The sequence below is a fragment of the Sciurus vulgaris genome, assembly GCF_902686455.1.
Source record: "Sciurus vulgaris genome assembly, chromosome: 4".
Taxonomy (NCBI): Eukaryota; Metazoa; Chordata; class Mammalia; order Rodentia; family Sciuridae; genus Sciurus; species Sciurus vulgaris.
The window spans coordinates 55,460,692-55,479,983 of record NC_136464.1 but is presented as its reverse complement, the minus strand read 5'-3'; the positions used below and the strand labels follow the sequence as shown (position 1 = coordinate 55,479,983).

The 19,292-nt window shown below is 47.2% G+C and overlaps 1 protein-coding gene across 2 annotated transcripts in view; it reads right to left on the bottom strand.

The window, feature by feature from the left end:
- The window catches only part of PSAP (prosaposin), a 32,516-nt gene extending 14,660 nt beyond the window's left edge, over nucleotides 1-17,856 (bottom strand). For both annotated transcript variants that reach the window (XM_079137082.1, XM_079137083.1), the window contains exons 1-2: nucleotides 17,723-17,856; nucleotides 310-443 (exon numbers count right to left, since the gene is read on the bottom strand). In XM_079137082.1, the coding sequence (XP_078993208.1) occupies nucleotides 310-443; nucleotides 17,723-17,762 (174 nt within the window). In that variant the 5' untranslated portion in view covers nucleotides 17,763-17,856. The remainder of the gene's footprint in view (nucleotides 1-309; nucleotides 444-17,722) is intronic.
- Nucleotides 17,857-19,292: the final 1,436 nt, after the last annotated feature.

Below are 19,292 nucleotides of genomic sequence, written 5' to 3'. Positions count from 1 at the left end.
TTAGCATGTATTTGTGAAGTGAGTGACAAAGAATGAGCTGTGCCCATGTGCCCAGAGGACCCTAATCTAAGTTGGGAAGTGGGACCTGCAGAGTGGCCCAGAAAGCAGCACGGGGTGGCCAAAGACTGCATGACCTTGGGAGAACAGAATCCCCATCTACTTCCTATGCAGTGAATTGGGCACAACCAGCAACAGACCTCAATGGGCCCGGCCTCCCACACAGGGTCACAACAAAGCACAAGCACAGCACTCGGGAGGACACAGAGCAGGGACAGCAGGGAAGGGGAGCCTGGGACGAGAGGTGCTCACCACTGTGGGCTTGCTCCAGACGGTCTGCTGACAGTGCCTGAGGGCCCTGCAGTCCACCGCGGTCTTCAAGTCCTGGCACAGCACTGCTGAGCCCCCGGAGCATTTTCTCAGAACTGGGACAGGGCCGGCTAGAGCTGAAAGGAAAACCAACGTGAGGAGGGGCCCGTGCTCCCACAAAATGGGTCCACCCAGCTTGTTTCCCCAGGGTGAGGACCAGACCCAGCCTGCAGGAGGACACGTGCCTACTAAACACAAAACGCTGCTGCCTGGCTGTCCCAGCCAAGAAACGGGGCTGTCATGGGTGGCCAGGCGGAGGGCTGCACCCAGTTAATCCTCTCCAAACATTTGAACAGTACCAGGGAGTATCAGGCCTTTCCACCTTTCAATCTTAGTAAGTTCCCATAAGTAATGAAAGCTACTGCAGCAGAAAAACTAAAGAGGACAAATCCTAACTTCTGCAGAATGAAAAACTATAAAATGAAAAGTCTAAAAAAAAAAAAGTGCACTGAGGGCACAGATCCATTTTACTATATCAAATAAGGATTCTTGAAGTTGTTCAAGTTCGAGAGCACTTTCATAAATCTCCTACTGAGTCTTTGCACATAAACAAATTTACTGGCAGGAAATAAGGCTGCGCAAACCACCTGGGTATCACAAAATCCACGAGTCCCCCCAAAACCAGGGGCATGGAGTGTCACCTGTTGTGCCCAGGAATGCCTCCCGCAGAGCCCAAGCACAGAGGACAGGAAAAGGAGAGACATAAGGTCCGACATCACCTGGGACCAAAGAATGCAGGGTAGGGCCACCTTTTAAAGCTAAGCTAGCCAAGCAGGGGCAAAACCTGTTACAGAACAGTGAGTGAGAAGTCTGTAGAAGAAACTTTTAGTTTCTCCTAGGGCCAACAGCAGTATGACTGCTTAATGTACATCAAGATTTACTGGGGCGGGGGTGGTCCCCCATCAAAAAGCAAACAGGGGAGCAGTTGCCTCGCCTGTGTGAGCGAGTCCAATCCCCAGCACACACTCAAATTTAGAATGATAATTTAAGAGGCAAAATATGACATGCATAAATATGAGTGCCATTTACATTGCTAAAAACATGCAGATGTAACCTAAAAGGCTAAAAATGGGGGGAGGGGTAGCTAACTGCTTATTACTAAACAATCACATAGCTGATAAATGCAATTATAAAGATGAAATATGTGAAAGAGAAAAAAATTAAAAATATGTCATTACGCATGAGTTGCATAAAGATAAGAAAATAAAGCAGGCTGTCTGGCTGAATCATGTTGTCAACTCCCAACGCTGCACTGTGTGTGGGTATTGAACCCAGGGCTTCACACACACTAGGCACACAATGTAGAATATTTCTTTTAAAGATATTTTATAAACTGCCTTGAGAGATTGTGCTAACACAGACCCAGAGTCCCCTTGATTTCAGAACCACAGACTGTGGGAAAGTGCCCAGATTCACCTCTCCCCCAAGCCATCTCCTCAGGCACACAAGAACAGATGCCATCAGACTACACTAGAGGATGATGGGGTGGCACAGAGGACAAAGTCCAGGCATCGTCAGAGCAGGCTTGAACCAACTTCTGTTGCAAATAGGAGACACCTGGCCCGAGTCTAAGAGGAAAGCCCCAGAGCCACCTAAGAGAAAGACACTGAGCCATATGCATGAAGCTTGGCCTTGCAAGCCCAGTGAGAGGGTGGGCAATGCTACATACATGTGACGCACACGTGACACTGACACAAGAGTGTGTGGCAGGCTCTTCCTCCAGGAGACAAAAGGGAAGAAATGCTCCATTACTATTTATATAAGCTACTTGTGCAAATACTGAGGTTCCCCCCAAAATTCAAGTCAGATCACCTGCACCCCTGTGAATGTCAGCAACTGAGTTGCAAACCTGCTGCCCAGGTTACAGCCCTCCCTGTCCCCTGGGAGCCAAAAGGCAAACACAAGCAGGTGACAACCTCAACTGAACCAGTCTCACTCTAAAAGCTGTTGGTTTAGATTCCGGTTTCTGTGGGTAAGTGCTGGATTCCAAACAGCAGCAGGCTCCCCGGGTGGCTCACAGAAGTCTGGGTAACCAGTAATGCTGTCAAATGAGGCTGAGGCCAGGTGCAGGGAAGTGGGTGGGGGTGAGCCACGAGGTCTCCGGGCTCTGGGGAGCGCAGGGTAGGAGACTGTACAACAGGAGCCCAAGACCCAGGAACTCCCCGCAGGCCATCCCAGACACCAGCTCCCAGGACCTGAAAATCACCCAGCAGGAGACACTGCCTGGTTCTGCCCCAGTGACAGACAGGAAGCTACCAAAATGGGTCTCCAGGCAAACGAATGCGCAGTGGCAGAGGGAACCAGCAAGCAGATGGGGGTCAAGACACCAGCAGACAGGAGCGGGACTGCCAAGGACAGGGCTGGGCAAGGCCGCCATTCGCCACGCTCACCAATGCCTGGGCAAGTACAACTCTGACCCGGCTGTTCCCAAGCATCTCAGCCTAGAACTGGCTACAAGTGACCAAAATCTTTCAGCTTTTCAAGAACAAAACTCACTATCAACTAAGCACGGTGGCACAGGCCTGTAATCCCAGTGACTCAGGAGGCTAAGGCAGGAGAATCATGAGTGAAAAGCTAGCCTCAATTTATAAGGTCCTAAGTAACTCAGCCATACCCTGTCTCTAAATAAAGATTTTTTTTTAAAGGCTGGGGATGTGGCTCAGTGGTTAAGCACCACTGGGGTTCAATCCCCTGGGACAAAAAAAGAAAAAGAAAAAACTATCAAAGGCCCAAGTCACAAAAATACTTCGTAGGTATTCAGGAGGCTGAATCAGGAAGATTGCAAATTCAAGGCCAGTCTGGGCGACTTTGCAAGATGGGTCTCAAAAAATTAATAATAAAAGGAACATGAATGTAGCTCATTGGTAGGGCGCCAATGGATTCATTCCCAGAAACATCAAAGAAACAAAGAAGCGAATACTTTGTAAGTTATCTTTTCTAGGAACTTGACACAGTAATCACTTTCAATCATAGCTTTGTAGCTTTGTTATTTGCTTCAGACAGGACATTCCGGACTGAAACTAATCTTAGGAAGCCCCTTTTATCTGACCCTGGTCCAGTTAACACAAACCCACTGTCACGTTCCATCCCAATGGTTCAATGACCTTCTGAACAGCAGTAAGCCTCTACCTCCAAATTAGAGGTAGAGGAGGCATGGAGGTTTGGACAGCTGCAGTCCATGGGATTCCAGCCGGAAACAGATCCCACGGACACCGGAGGACAGGTTTAAATCCCAGCTCCTGGAAACCTGTTCTTAGCAAGCCTTGCCCGTCTACCTCCAGCCAGATTGCACCCAGGGCACAGCCTGTGGCTCACAATAGACGTTTCCAAGATGAGCTGACACACGGGAACAGGTGACTGCTGGGGCTCGAGATGGCAGCGTAGGCTGAAGCCATGGCTCAGAGCCTGCTATTCAAAGCTACTGGGCTCACTCCTCAGGAGTGCTGTCCCAAGGGAATCACAGTGGATCGGATTGGGAAATGGATCCCTTTCTCAGAAAATTACTTACACACAAAATTCTCATGCCAAGTCAGGTGCGGTGGCAGACATCTGTAATCCCAGCTACCAGGGAGGTTGAAGCAAGAGGACTGCCACGTTCCAGGCCAGTCTGGGCAACTGAGTGAGACTCCATCTCAAAACCGAAAGGGGTGGGGAGGAGGCAGAGAGCTTCCCAGCATGCATGAAGCCCTGGGCTTAATTCCCAGCACCTCATTAAAAAAAAAAAAAAAAAAACTCACTTCATTGACTTTGCAGAGGCTCTGCGGGCCCCCAGCTGTGGGTTTAATCACAAAGCTCAGCAGGCAAGGATGGCTAGCTGCACTGACTGGGCCAAGCCTGGTGTCCTCAGGCAGGAGCCCACTGTGGACACACACCTAAGGCCTGGGGATGTGGTCGATGTATTTTACGCTGGAACCACATGGGGGAACAAAGGGAATGACCACAGGAACCTTCAAGACAACACTGGACAAGCCCCTGAAGGACGGTGATACAAAGGACAGACTGGGGTGGGGCGGTCCAGATCCTTCCAGACGAGAGCAGTTCTCTTTGGTAAAGAGCAAAAACTGTTTCGTTTTTCCAGAACTGGTGCAGAAGGAAGGAGCCAGGCTACAAAGCAGAATCCCAGGTACTCGGTGAAGGTCTACCTGTCATATCCCTAAGCAAGGGGTCCATCCTATGAGCAGTGTCACAGAAACCATGAGGGATTTCTCAGAGAACACAGGGTGGGCAAGCTCCCGTCTGTTGGTCTTTCTTTCCCTTTTCTTGCAATACTGGGAACTGAACCCTGGGGTGCTCTGCCACTGAGCTACGTGCCCTGCCCTTTCTTTATTTTGAGACAGAGTTTAGCTAAGTAAGTGGCCCAATCTGACCTTGAACTTCTGGTCCTCTTGCCTCAGCCTCCAAGCTGATGGGCTTACAGGTAAGGGCCTGACACCCGGCTCACGTCTGTGTCTTAACTACTCGGGGAGACACAGACGGCGGGACGCCTGACTGGAAGGCTGATGAAGAAACACCCAGCAAGGCCAGGTGCAGCAAGGGCGAGAGGCTCAAGAGGAATCCAACAGGAGGCAGTGGATGGGAGACAAGCAGCAGCTTCAAGAAGCATGCTGGCTGAAAGCGAACAGAACGGCAGGCTGCAGTGACTGAGGGCGGGGCAGCATCGGCCGACTGCTGTCACGGTCACAGCCAGGGCCAGCAAGCGTGGAGGGCAGGGCTCCAGTGCAGGAGCAGAAGACCCAGCCGGAACCCGGTGAGATGCTCAGAGGGCGAATGCACACACCGCCACTCCAGAGAGCCCCCGTGGGGGCTGGGGAGGCCTAAGCAGGAAAAAGAACTTTTAGGAGACACACACCGTGGTCTTCAAATAAGTGAGAGATGCCCTCTGCCTCTAGCATGGAGTGGAGCTGTTCTGGGTGGTTCTAGACCCCAGGCCTCAGAACCCTGAGCAGAGGCTGTGACCCAGAGCACATCAAGGCAAGGAATGTACCCGACACCCACAGGGGTACAGAAGGGAAAGGGCTGCCTCGTTAGGAGGTGACCTCTCCAACAGAGGTGGTGCACCCGGCAGAAACAGAGCCCAACCTGGGGGGCGGGGCGGGTCTGAGGAGAGGCCCCTTAGAGGGGGAGCCAGACAGGAAGACCTCCCGGGGCGGACGGCCCCTTTGGTGTTTACAGATATGACCAATATGTAAGAACTACCCAAAACCACTTCTGGTGAGTTATTTCTCAAAATACAATCCCAGCACAGCTTCAGTGTCTGTTCCAACCTTAACACACCCTACCCCCAAATACCAACTTCCTTCTCTGAGGCTGTATGTGAACTCTAGGAAAGTTCTTAGAATGTCTGCCCGATCCCCTCGAGGTTTCTAGTTAAACATGTCACAGGCATAGCACTGGGCAAATCAAGCACTCCACTTCTCAGTTCAAGGGCCTGGAACACGAGCCAAGAGACACGGGCCTTTATTTTTTTTAAGGCCCAGATATCAGTGGGATTTCCTTCGAAAAGGGATGGATGCTCAGTGTCTTTTAACTCCAAGCTTAGAAGTACATGAAGTATTCTAGAATAAAGTAACGGACATGTTCTAAACCGCTCAACCTGCAGTGATTGTAGCAAGAGGAAGATTCCAGCCAGGCTTGGTGGCAACGCCTGTGATCCCAGCAACTCGGAGGCTGAGGCAGGAGGATCACTAGTTCTCAGCAACCTCTGCAAGACCCCGACTCAAAACATGAAAGGGGCTGGCAGTAAAGCTTAGTGGTAGAGGACTTGCCTAGCATGCATAAGATCCTGGGTTCAACACCCAGACAGCAAAAACCAAACAAACAAAAAACCCTAATGAGGCTGGGAGACAGGAAAGCTCAATGCAACTCTGTCAATCGGGTGCCCCTAAGACTTCCTGCAAGAAATAAAACCTTAAACTAAGACTTCTAAGGCTAATCACCACCATCTAGGTGTTCCGTTTGTTTTCTGGCCCTGGAGACTCAACCCAGGGGCGCTCTGCCACTGACCTGCATCTGCAGCCCTTTTTATTTTTTGAGTCAGGCTCTCACTAAATTGCCAAGGCTGGCCCCAAACTCACAATCCTCCTGCCTTGGCCTCCCCAGTTGCTGGGATTATAGGCATGTGCCACAGCACCTGTGCCTTCGGGTGTTTTGATGAGACCTGGCAGAGGGAACACAACACATGACCCGCCACCTCCCATTCTAGCTCTGCAACTTCCCATCCAAACGCCTTAGGCAAGCATGTGAACTTCTGAGCCTGTTTTTTCACCTGCAAAATGAAGATGAGGGCACTGGTGGCAGAAAGAACTGAGATGATGTGATCACGTGTAAACACTCCCGTCGCCAGGGCACACTCCTCCCAACCAACCCGCCCCGCCATCTCCTCTGGTGGACGGGCGGTTGTCCCTGGGGATGCTCGTTCCGGTGCTGCGGGTTGAGGCTTGGGGCGCCCGCCGCTTTTGCGACGGCGGTGGGGCGGTGGGGCCGCGTCCCCTCCGCGAGGACCCTCCTGGGGGACCTGTTCCCGAGGGGCCCGGGCCGGCTCCCACCCAACTGGCTCTGAAAGCCATCCTGAGTTCATTCAGTTCCTGGCTCCGCCACCTCCACCTGTGTTGTGTGTCCTTGAGACCCCAGCCTTCCAAAATCTGCAAACTGGGTGTACTACTAGGACCCCTCCACAGGATTTGTAAGACTTCACTAATGTCGCTCAGATTCGTGGTACTATGCTGGTGTACCACAGAAGTACATTAAGTGCCATTATGTCATCAAGCATCATTTATCATCATCCACAGTAGCAATGGCAGGACCTTACCACGATCCACGAACAGGGGCTCCACAACAGCTTAACTGAGGCTGTCCTCTTTTCTCTCTTTTTTGGAGCGGGGTATGGGGATTGAACCCAGGGCCACATGTATGCGAGGCAAGCTCTCCAGCACTGGGCTATATCTTCAGTTCTATCAGAATTAAGGCACTAGGATTCCAGGTCTCTGTTGTTTGCCGTCAAGCCTAAGCCCAGCTACTGCACATCTTGATCAACTACTTCATTCACCAGAAGACTCTCCAAATACCAAGTCTTTACACGCTGAACTCCACTGAGGGCACTGAAAAGCCACAAACTCTATGTAATCACCAAAGCTGTTCAAAAACCACCTCAGAAGGAAGGGGACCACCTTTCCTGGACTGTGGACCTTATTCCTTAGACCAGCCTCATTATCTGTGCTCTTCCGTTTAAATATTTTAGGTAACACATGCTAAATCCTGCTTGAGTCTAGCTACCCAAAGAAAGCTAGCAAAACGCCCCTAGCCTCCCAGCACCTGCGACAGAGCAAACATTCCACAGCACACTGCCTCTGCTGCCTGGGTAACGAGTTGCCATAGCAACAGGCAGGTTGCTAAGAAACTAAGAGAAGATAAACCCAGGAGAGGCAGAACCTAACTCATTCCCCATCTCCTCTCTGCATTTAGCCCTTTCTCCAGGGACTCCATGCACTTGATCCCCTAAGAGCAGGAGGTGATGCAAAGCACTCAACACTGACTGCTCCACCAAACAACTGGTGTCAAATAACTCTGAGGGCAAAGAGCACTTACCTCTTCTTTATAGACTCCCGCTTCTAGAAAACATTCTGCACGGCAGAAAGAAAACCATGCTCATTTAATCTTTCAGAATAATGTACACTCAGGGAGAGCCTGCCTTGATTTTGAAAAAGGTCCAAATATTCCTTTGAGCACATAAGAAATCAGTGGCAAGAAAACCTGCGAGCTTGCAAGGGTGACATCCCACCTCCTCTGGCCCCAATCTGTCCCATCGCCAGGTTAGACAAAGGTTCTTTCTTCCCTGCTTCTTTCTCCTCTTCCACTACTGCTGCCTTTTTCAATTTTCTCACAAGCCAGGTCATCCCAGGACAAGAAATCTATCCACATAAATAAGGCAACAGTCCTCAGGTGAATTACCTTGTTCAGTGATGACTGAGAGAGGGGACAGGACACACTGTTCTTAAATCACTCAAGAGTGGTGCAATTTGGGGATGTTCATTCAAGGGTCCTCCAGTCCAACAAAAACTCCTGCCAGCAAAGCTCTCCTCCCAAACCCTCAGCTCTCAGATGGTGCTCGGAGATTAACTCACACAAGACTATGCTGCGATCCCTGACCAGGAAAGGGAGCCAGCCACTGGCAGGACTGCCCAGGGTCTAGATGATGAGCAGGGGTCAGAGGTGACACTGGCAGGAGCTGAAGTGTTCTCTGCAGACCCCGAGTGCCTCACAGGAGCTGATTCAATCAAACACACAAGGGGGCACTGGTGCCAGGCGTGGTGGCACATGCCTGTAATTCCAGTAATTCAGGAGGCTGAGGCAGGAGGATCACAAATTCAAGGACAGCTTCAGCAACTTGGGGAGATCCTGTCTTAAAAAAAAAAAAAAAAAAAAAAAAAAGACTGGGGCTGCATAACGATGGAAAAGAGCTCCAGGGATCAACCCCAGTTCAAAAAAACAAAGACAGGGAGCGCTGTCTCTCAACACTTACCCCTGCTGACAGGCTGTGGGTCCCTGCACACCTGGTGAAGACAACAATATGCCAAAAAAGATTTCGTGCAAACCACACTAATAAGGAAATTCAGTATTCTGAACTTGCTGTGCATGACTGCTCATTAACTGAAGTTGCAGACACATGTATGTTTACTATAAATGTCACTTTGGGTTTCCTTTAGTTAATATTTAATAAGAATATTTCACAACATTTTGAGACCACAGTACGGGTTAAGAGAGGCCAATGGGATGCCTCTCAGCATTCTAATTAGTTGCCCTCATTTCAGAGGGCTGTCCTGAGTAAACTCACTTACGTTAAGAATAAAGTAGGAAGAAGTCAGGCAGAGGTGCAGACCTGAAGTCCCAGCTCCCCAGGAGGCTGGGGTGGAGGATTGCAACTCTGAAGCTTCAGCAACTTAGCAAGACGCTGTCTCAAAAAATAAAAAGGCCAGGTACCTGGCTCAGTGAAAGCACATCCCAGTTTAATTCCTAGTACCCACCCACACACAAAAAATTATCTTGAGAAGTTGACAAATCAAGAGTGACTTTGGCTCCAGCAAAGAGTTGACCTACACAATGGTTTGTGTCCAGGTTAAAGGAAAGCCACCCACAACATGCTGGAGGTTTTCTGTGGGTAGAAGGAACAAAGATGCTAACATGTTGGATGTCCCTGGTGGCTCTGATTTGAGGTAAATTCAAAAAGGGAACCAGCTTTAATTTGAGGAAGTGATTTTCCTCTTACGGTTCCAGAAAGAAGTTGTTTGTTCTCTAAATGTTTAGCCAGGTGGTTTCCAAATGTTTTGGTCTCAGGATTTCTGTTACACTGGGATGCAATTTAGGATCCCAAAGAGCTTTTGTTCACGTGGGTTGTAGCTATCAATATTTATCACTTTATAAATTAAACTGACACAACTTTAAAATTAATCACTTTGGAATATTGATAAACTCAATATATGTGAAACATAGCGTACTTTTAATGAAAAAAACCTGTTCCCTAAATAAAAACACTGAATGAGAAGAATGGTTTGTTTCACATTTTTGCAAATTTTTTGCAGTGACGGAGGTGGTGGGAAATAAACCCAGGGTCTTGCAATGCTGAGTCACACCCCAGCCCTGCTGGGTTTTCTGGTCTGGTTGGGTTTTTTCTGCCAATGTCTGTAACACCGTGCTGGTGTTACTTTAACACTCAGTTGCTTCTCCTTCTCTGTTTTTTGTTTGTTTTGTTTTGTTTTTGTTTTTAATTTGGAAGCTGTCTCAGGAAGTTGCACAGGCTGGCCTAACTCAGGATCCTCTACTTCAGCCTCCTGAGTAGCTGGACTACAGGCACCACCACGCCAGGCCGTGATCATTTTTCGAAGAGCTAAGAGTTAAGAAGAGATTAAGGAGACAGGACAGCCAAGTGATGTAGTGAATGGATACCAAAACAGAAAAATGAGATTAGTGGAAAAATTGGTAAAAATCTGCATAAAGAGTTGTGCACAGTGGTACATGCCTATAATCCCAGCTCCAGGAAGGCCAAGGCAAGAGGATCTTGAGTTTGAAGACAGCTTGGACAACTTAGTGTGAGACCCAGTCTTGAAATTAAAATTTTTAAAAAATCAACAAAGTTTACAATCTACCTAAAACCTTGTTCTGATACTAATGCCTTGCTTGGACAAATGTGCCATATAAAAAATATCAGCAATTAAGGAAGCCAGGTACAGGGGAACAGAGGCCTCGGCCTCCCAGTAGCACTGAAGGCTGAGGCAGGAGGGTCACAAGTTCAAGGCCAGCCCAGGAAACTAATGACACTGTTTCAAATAAATAAACAAATATGTAAAATGGGTTGGAAATTTAGCTTAGTGGCGGAACTCAAGGCCCTAGATTCAATCCCCAGTACCACAATAAAATAAATAAATAAGGTAAAGGGTATATAGGAACTCACTATACTATCTTCATAACTTCTCTTTAAATGAAAAATTATCACAAATGGAATTCTGAAAATATTTTTTTAAAGATCTCCAACAAGCATGAAATGACCTCTCAGATAAACTGCTTACAAAAACAAAAGAAACGCAAATGAAACCACTTCAGCTTTACTCCTATCAAATCAACAAAATTTAAATTCAAAAACATCAAATATTAGTGAGGATATGCCAAAAGCTGAGACTGAATATAGTGTGAGAATATAAACTGCCAAAATCACTTTGGAGAATAATCCAGCCATTTCTAGTTAAGGGGAAACGTCTCCCTATACTTCACCACTTGGCGACTGTGCTCCTGGGTATGTCCCCTGGAGAAATGTTGTTTATGTGCACAAGGAGATGTGTAAGAGAATGTTTGTAGCAGTTTGAACAGAAAAACAAAAATAAAGAAATAATGTAAATGTTGCTCCAGGTAATGGAGAATAGGAAAGATACAACAGGATGCGATACTATTGTGAAAACGAATGAACATCTACACACTAGCAACAGGCACAAACTTCACTGACAAGACAAAAACTAACCCAGGAATATATACAGTATCTAAGTTGTGTGTGTGTGCGTGTCTGTGTGTGTGTTTTGTTGGTTTTTTTTTTTTTTAAACATTTTTAGTTGTAGATGGACACGATACCTTTATTTTATTCACTTATTTTTATGTGGTGCTGAGGATGGAACCCAGTGCCTCACACATGCTAGGCGAGCACTCTACCACCTACCTATAACCCCTGTCCCCAAGTTTTTGAAAATATTCAAAACGATACTGTACAAACTGTTGAAGGTCACACTTACACAAACAAAGACCTGCAGGGGAATGATAAACACCAAGTCCAGGAAGGTGGTTATCTACAAGGAAGGCAAGTGTCTGCGATCCATTTCTTAACCTGGGGGTTCATTATATTAGTCTTCTACATCTCTGAATGTCTAAACTGTTTCACCTTTTTCTTTTCTTTTCTTTCTTTCTTCTTCTTTTTTTTTTTTCCTCCTTTTTTCTTTTTTTCTGGTAACAGGCATTGAACCCAGGGGCACTTTCTATTTGGAGCCAGGGTCTTGTTAAATTGTCAAGGCTGGCCTCAAACACGCAATCCAATCCACCTGCCTCCGCCTCCGGAGTTGCTGGGATTATAGATGTGTGTCACCATGCCCAGCTCCTGTTTTACTACTTTAAAAAAAGCAAAATGTAAAACAGTCCATATAATATGCTACAATTTATACTTATAAAGATGGTGGAGCTAGGGTGGAGCTCCGTGATCAAGCACTTGCCTAGCAGATGTGAGGTCCTGGGCTTGATCCCCAGCACCCCCCAAAAGAAAAGCAAGAGGAGGAAATGGCACAGTGCATACAGGTTCAAGGTGGTCTGGGGAAGGGAAGGCCTGGGACACAGCAGTGTGAGAGACGTGCTTTTTACTCTCCACTGTTAAACTGACTGAACCTGTTTACAGTGTGCATCTATTACCTACTTCAAACAGTTCACCCCCATCTGTGAATGGGGGAACCAGGATGCGGGCTTGACTTAGACCAGGTCCCAGAGTTAGTGATAACAGGTCTACACCCTGGTATTCAGGCTACCAGGAACCAGCTGGGATCCACAGGGTTTCTACACCAACACTGACCTAGCAGCCAAACCTGGTTTAGGCCCCTGGAGTGAACACGTGGCTCCAGACCCTTGCTGGTTTTCCTGAGTCAGTAATCATGCCTCAGACATACACCTTGAATAAGTCATTTAATGTTGCTGTTGAACTCACGACATCCTTCGAAATGAAAGAAGTCAGGGAAATCTGTGCTGGTGGGACAAGAGTGTTGACATGACCCTGTATTTAGCAGCGGTGCAGTGACAAACAGTACTTGACTAAGCCTTTGCCCAGATTGACTTGGTTTCTTCAGGCCTCACAACAACCCAATGACAGAGGAACAATTAATGCTATTTTACAGATGAGGAAATCAGGTTAAGTAATTTGCCCAAGGTCACACAGCTACTGTCAGCAATGAGGTAATGTTAAACCTCTACTCTGCAGTATCATCTCAGTCCCCACTTAAAGAATTATAGATTCCATCAGGGCAGGTGACACGCTGTAATCCCAGCCGCCCACAGAGGCTGAGGCAAGACAATGCAAAGTTCAACTTAGAGAGACCCTGTCTCAAAATAAGAAACGAAAAGAGCTGCAGATGGAGCCCAGTGGTAGAGCACACCTGGGTTCAATCCCCAGTACTGCCAAAAGAAAAGAATTACGGGATTATCTTTTGGAACTTCATAGAAGAAAAAAAAAAAAAAAAAAAGCAATTAGTATTTTTATAACAACCAAATTCTTCATCCCAAGTACTGTATTTATAATCATGCTTTTTAAATTATTTGAAATTTGGGGGCATAGCTCGGTGGTAGAACACAGGCCCTGCAAGCTCAATTTAATTCCCAGCACACACACACACACACACACAAAAAAAATTGTTTCATTTTGTTTTTTAAAAACAAGCAGTGAATCACGCTCAGTGGCCCAGGCCTGTAATCCCAGAAATTCTGGAGCCTGAGACCCTGTCTCAAAATAAAAAAATAAACAGGGTTGGGGATATAGCTCAGTGGTAAAGCACCCCTGGGTTCAATCCCAGTACCAAAGGGGAAAAAAGCAAGTGGTAACCAGTGCTCCCTTCTGTTGAATAAAGAATGTCTAAGCCCTCTTTCCCAGGGGGAAAGACCAAAAGGGAGTAAGAAGGCCAGGACTCCAGGATTCACACTAAGAGGATTCCTCAAAAGCAGCTGCCTCACTGGCCTGGGGATGTAGCTGAGTGGCAGAAGACTTTGCCTAGCACGCACAAGGCCCTGGGTTCCATCACCAATTGATAGTACACAAAAAAAGAAAAGCTGCCATCTCACACTCGTCCAAGTGTCTTGGCCTTGGCCTTCAAAGTTTCCGGAGCATGCTTCATTAGGGGCTGTCTCCAGCCAGCAACTTGCCCTTCAAATTCCCCATCCATTCAAGCCCCACAGCAGCCTGGACATTACATTTCCACAGAAGAAAATGGAGGACTAGGTTTTCTTTCCCCTGATCTAGAAAATTCCATACCACTCAATCTAACACACTTCAATTCTCATAGCGGGTATTCAAAACAATCTGTCAAAAGTACTGAAAGAACCTGACAAATGTGGCTGGAGTTTGTGGCTCACTGATTGAGCACTTTCTTGGCATGTGTGAAGCCCTGGGTTCAACCCTCAGCACCGTATGTAAATAAATAAAAGATCCACTGACCACTAAAAAAAAATTTAAAAAAATAATAAAATATACCTTTAAAAGGTGAAAAACAAGTGCAACATTTATGTTCTTTAAAAATTCAAAAAAAAAAAAAAGAACTGGCTCAGTGGTACAATCCCCAGCACCACATATAAATAAATGAATAAAATAAAGGTCAATCAACATCTAAAAAAAAAAAAAAATTTAAAAACAAAACAAAACAAAAAAAGAACCTGACAAATCACTGGTTAAAACAAACCCTTCCTCCATGAGGTATACCAATGTTTTTACAGAATACAACTGATTTACTATTGTTAAACAGGTGATTTGCCCAAAATAGCTAGCTGAGTTCTCGTTGATGTTCAGTCAGGATATGCTATAAATTCAAAAAATTAATTAAAAATATTTAATAAAAAATTAATGAAATGAATGGCATTTACACACGGTGTGCTGTAGCATCCCTAGAGAACACACTGCCTCGGTACGGTACTGCAGACCCCTCTCAGGTAAGTAGCCACGAGACAACTGACCGGCACCAAGGAAAGCTGGGCGCCACACATGCTTTCCACGAGCTCATTGCTCCGGGCTCACTCTTCCTGCTACAGCAATCACCCACCAGCATGTCCTGACCCAGATTCCATCAGGGCAGGTGACACACACCTGTAACCTCCGCAATTCAACTTTCTGTGTCAAAAGTTCAAAATGGCAGCTTTTACAGTTAGTGCTGGAAGTTCACAGAATGTTTCCTCTAGCAGGTGGAACAAGACAGTGAAGGGGAAGCGGGGGCTGCTGGATGCTGCCAACGCTTCACTCTGGACCCTGGGCTTACCTGGGGTCACCCTGTCACAACTCACCAGGCTGTCCCAACTTCCGTGTGCATGTACATAAATCCTACCCATTGCATTTTTTAAAAATTAAGAGGAACGTGGAAGGAGCAAGTCCTGTGAAGAGTCCTGGGCTCTAGGCCTCGAATCCCCAGTAAACAACCTGTGATTCTGGAGCCAGCTCAGGGCACCTGTGTGTCTTCATTCCTTATAAAAATGTTAGATCACAAGCTCCCCAACTGCCTTGTTATGCCATGCTTCACTTTCTTTTCAACTGGGAAAAAAGGCAGGGACAACTGGATGGAAAAGTAACCCAAAAACCAAGTATCTCCAACCCCTTTTTCTGGTCACTCTGGAGGTTAAACCCAAGGCCTGGAGCATGCTAGGCAAGCACGCTATCAGTGACCTAAACCCCCAGCTACCTAGGACATCACTGAAAAAAACACAAGCCTTTCCAGAGTCAAAACAGCACTCGGAGGGTTGGGGAGATAGCTCAGTTAGCAGAGTGCTCGCCTTGCATGCACAAGACCCTGGGCTCAATTCCAGTCCTACAGTAGTGCCATGGTGAAACTCCCAGGGAGCACACAATGGCAGTCACCATGCGCCTTCACTCAGTCTCAATGTTTTTAGAGATTTTGGAATTAACATTTCCAGAAAGCCATAATGGGACAGAGTTGTGGAGGCAAGCCAGCTTTCTACACTGTGCTATCAAGTGTGACCTTGGCACAATCCTAAGAGCCGGACAGCAAGGCCAGGCCAAGGCCATTACAATACACTCCCCATTTACCCAAGTGCTCAGGTAAGAGTCCCTTAATTAACCACATAAGCTGGTTAGACATTCCCACATATATTAGAAATGAACTTCACATTTCCAAAGAAACAAGTCCCTTTTGGCTGATCTCAGGGAATCAGAATTCTCAGGGGCCTCATGAAGTGGTTCAATGCAAACAGGAACAATGATGTTAATACTGTAAAAATAAAAGAAATATTTAGAGACTAACATTAGTTTACTAACTATACAGACCATAGAGTAACAGCTATATAAGCCTCATTGAGAAATAAATCTTCAGTAGCTATAAAACCCAACATCTTTCTTTATAAGCAAGATCAGCTTTGATAGTCTACAAATAAAACAAATTTAAGAGCCTGGTATAAGGCCAAGACAGTCTTCAGAGTTGCTGAAAGCTACTGTGAGGAAAACATCTCACACATGCTAATCCATAATTAAATTTATTTCTTTAGTTTTCCAGCGCCTGTCATCCACTTTATTATTATTTATTAAAATCTGAGTGGCTGAATGATGGTTAGAATAGAAACCAGCTCCTAAATTATACAGTTACCAAGAAATAGAAACAGAGGTTGGGGAAGCTGAAGATCAAGTTTATTTTCTGGTCCTTCAGGATGTGACCTGAAAACACTCAGACTTGAGATCCTTTGTACAGAGATTAAAATCTGGCTCCCAAACAAACTACAGAATTTCTTCTTCTGCCTTTCTCTTTTTTTAAATGTGATACTGGGGATCAAATGAAGGTTTCCCACAGGCTAGGCAAGAACTCTGCCACTGAGTTTCACCTCCAGCCTTTTTTATTTTTTCTTCTGAGACAAAGTCTTGCTAAATTACCCAGTCTGAGCATTGGGTGTGGTGATGCAGGCCTGTAATCACAGTGGCTCAGGAGGCAGAGGCAGGAGAATTGCAGGTCCAAAGTCAGCCTCAGGAACTTAGCGCGGCCCTAAGCAACTCAGCAAGACCCTGTGTCTAAATAAAATATTTAAAAGGACTGGGCATGAGGTTTAGTGGTTAAGTGCTCCTGGGTTCAATCCCCAGTACCAAAAGATAAATTGTCCAGGCTGGCCACGAACTTGCTCTGCCTCCACCTCTGGAGCAGCTGGGATTCCAGGTATGGGCCACCACACCCAATAAACTAGAATTTCATAGTCACCTTAAGCATTTCTCTTTACCATGATGACTTAAATTAGGTAAAGACGTGAAGGCAAGAGTTATGAAATAAAAAGAAGAGTCAGTGATAAAGGGTGAGCAGCGGAGTCCTTCCTAATACCATAAAAAGTGTAGCTGATTCCCAGGGGCTGCCTTCATAACCTGCAGTGATTTTACAAACTTGAATACTATTTTGGGACAATAAACAGGTACAACAGTCTCTATGCACAACTTCTCACAACTTCTCACATGCTAACATCTTCCCCAAACCAAAGGCCATTACTAAAAGTGGTCAATGGCCATAGAAGACATTTTAAAGGTGGTGAAATAAGGACTCCATCTCAAAACAGTGGAGACCACAAAACCCCCTGTATAGCCTTCAAGATGGGGAACCCAGAGTGAATGCAGACGCAAAGATAGACATCAACGTGGATGACAATGTGCTTCCTGTAATTTCAAAGCCCATATAAACTGGGGCAAGGCCAAGGACAATGTTGAGTCCTGCAGAATAGGGATCGAGTCCATGTGGATCACGCGCGCCCAGCGCAGGCACAACACTGCTGCGGGAGGGGCCACCCTGTAAGACCCACCCTACAGCAGGAAGCGCAGCCTAAGGAGAGGCCCGCAGCGGCCCCAGCTGCGCAGGCACCCACAGGAGCCCCGAGGGAGACACTACTTCCCCGCCCCTCCCGCCTCGCCCTCTCGCCCCCACCCAGACTCCTTCACAGCCTCGGGAGCTGCCCCAGCAGGTACCGGCCCAGGCAGGCGCCTGCGCAGTGCGCGCTCCTCGCCAGCCCGGAGCTGGGGAGCGGAGGAGCGAGCCCCGGACGGTCCACTCCCGGGAGAGCAGGCATTGCGGGGGACCCTGTCCCCAGGCTGAGGCTCCAGGCTTACCAGTGCCCAGGAGGCTGGCCACGAACAGGACCGCGTACATGGCGCCGCTTGACTCCGCAGTCTGCAATGCGGAGCGTCAGCTGACCGCGCGGATATAAACCGGCTCCCCACCCCGACGCTGCGCAGTGCGCAGGCGCAAGCTCCGCCTCGGCCAGGCGCAGCCTGACTCAGCGAGGCGCAGGGCGCCTGCGGGAAGGGAAGGGAAGGAATGGATGAAGCGGGGGCGGGGGCGGGGGCGGGGGCGGGGGAGGAGTGCATGGTGGAAGAGGAGGAGAGGCAAGGGCCAGAGGTGGAGGAGGAAGGGAAGGGGGCAGTTGTAAAAGAAAAGCCCCAACGATTGATTAAGGTTAGTTGTCATACACTGTATGCAGCATACCCACCCAAGCCCATACCCTTCCCGTAATCAAAGTCAGGGGCTCTCACATGCTGGGCAAGCGCTCCACCACAGAGGTACAAACGCGTCCCCTAACATAACTTTACTACTTTTATGTACAGAAAAGTACAGTGCACATTTAACCCAGTTTAGTGGTGTGTTCTTTAGCCTTTGCCTTTTCCAGCTTGCTGATGGAGCCACAGCTTTTTGGACCCAGGACACTGCCTATCTGCCTACATTTTTTCCTGTGAGGTCCCATTTTACAGATGAGAATCAATAGCAAACAGATTAACTGCTTATCCAAGTTCTTACAGTTACGTTTCCAAGAGTCAGACTCGCCCCCCCACTCACACAGTCTCTGCCAATCAATTCAAACTCAGAAACTGCAGAAGGAACGGGGATTTATTTGGGATTTTAGGCATTGCAATTTGGGGGACACAGGTTCAGATATGTCTGAATCAGTGTTCCAAAGGAGACTGAGAAAGTGGGAGCTTAAGTGGGCAAGCAGTAAAAAGCGGTAAAAATTTCTTTTCAGGAAACTTCTATTGAAATGGAGAAAGGACAGGTGCTGTATAATGGGAGTGCATGATTGATAGACGATTAAGACAAGAATGTATATGACACAGGACTCTGATCTTCTCTTGATATGTACCTGGCATCTCTGGGCACAGTGTAATTTGCTGTTGTAACTGCTTGCGGTCAGAAGGTAATGGAAGTGCCTATTCCTAGGCAGCAGCTGGAATCTGTCAGGAAGGCCTTTTCCCTTCATGCCCCCACCACTCCATTTGAAAAGCTCTTTCATTGTTTGATCATAATTTTATTCTCGCAGAATATCAAGAAGGTCAGTGACTTATCCAAGTTCTCCCAGTCAGGATTCAAAGTCACTGCTCCACCCACTCTGTCTCCAGATCTGGGTTTGTAGACTTGCTTGACTGTGGTCTTCTGTTCCCTGCTTTTCCCTCTTAACATTTCATATACATACTCACTCGTGTGAGACTTTGGGTCTCCCCATGACCCACAGATAGATTTTTTTTTTTTTTTTTTACTGCTAAATGAAGTCTTTCCCAAGGTTCCATCCTTGTTTGTCTGTTGAGGTGGAGCAAGTGAAAGAAGGGGACTCAGGAGTAAGATGGGGGAGAACAGGAAGTAATGCAGCCACTGGAGAAGGAACTAGAAACAAAGCCTGATTTTGAGAAT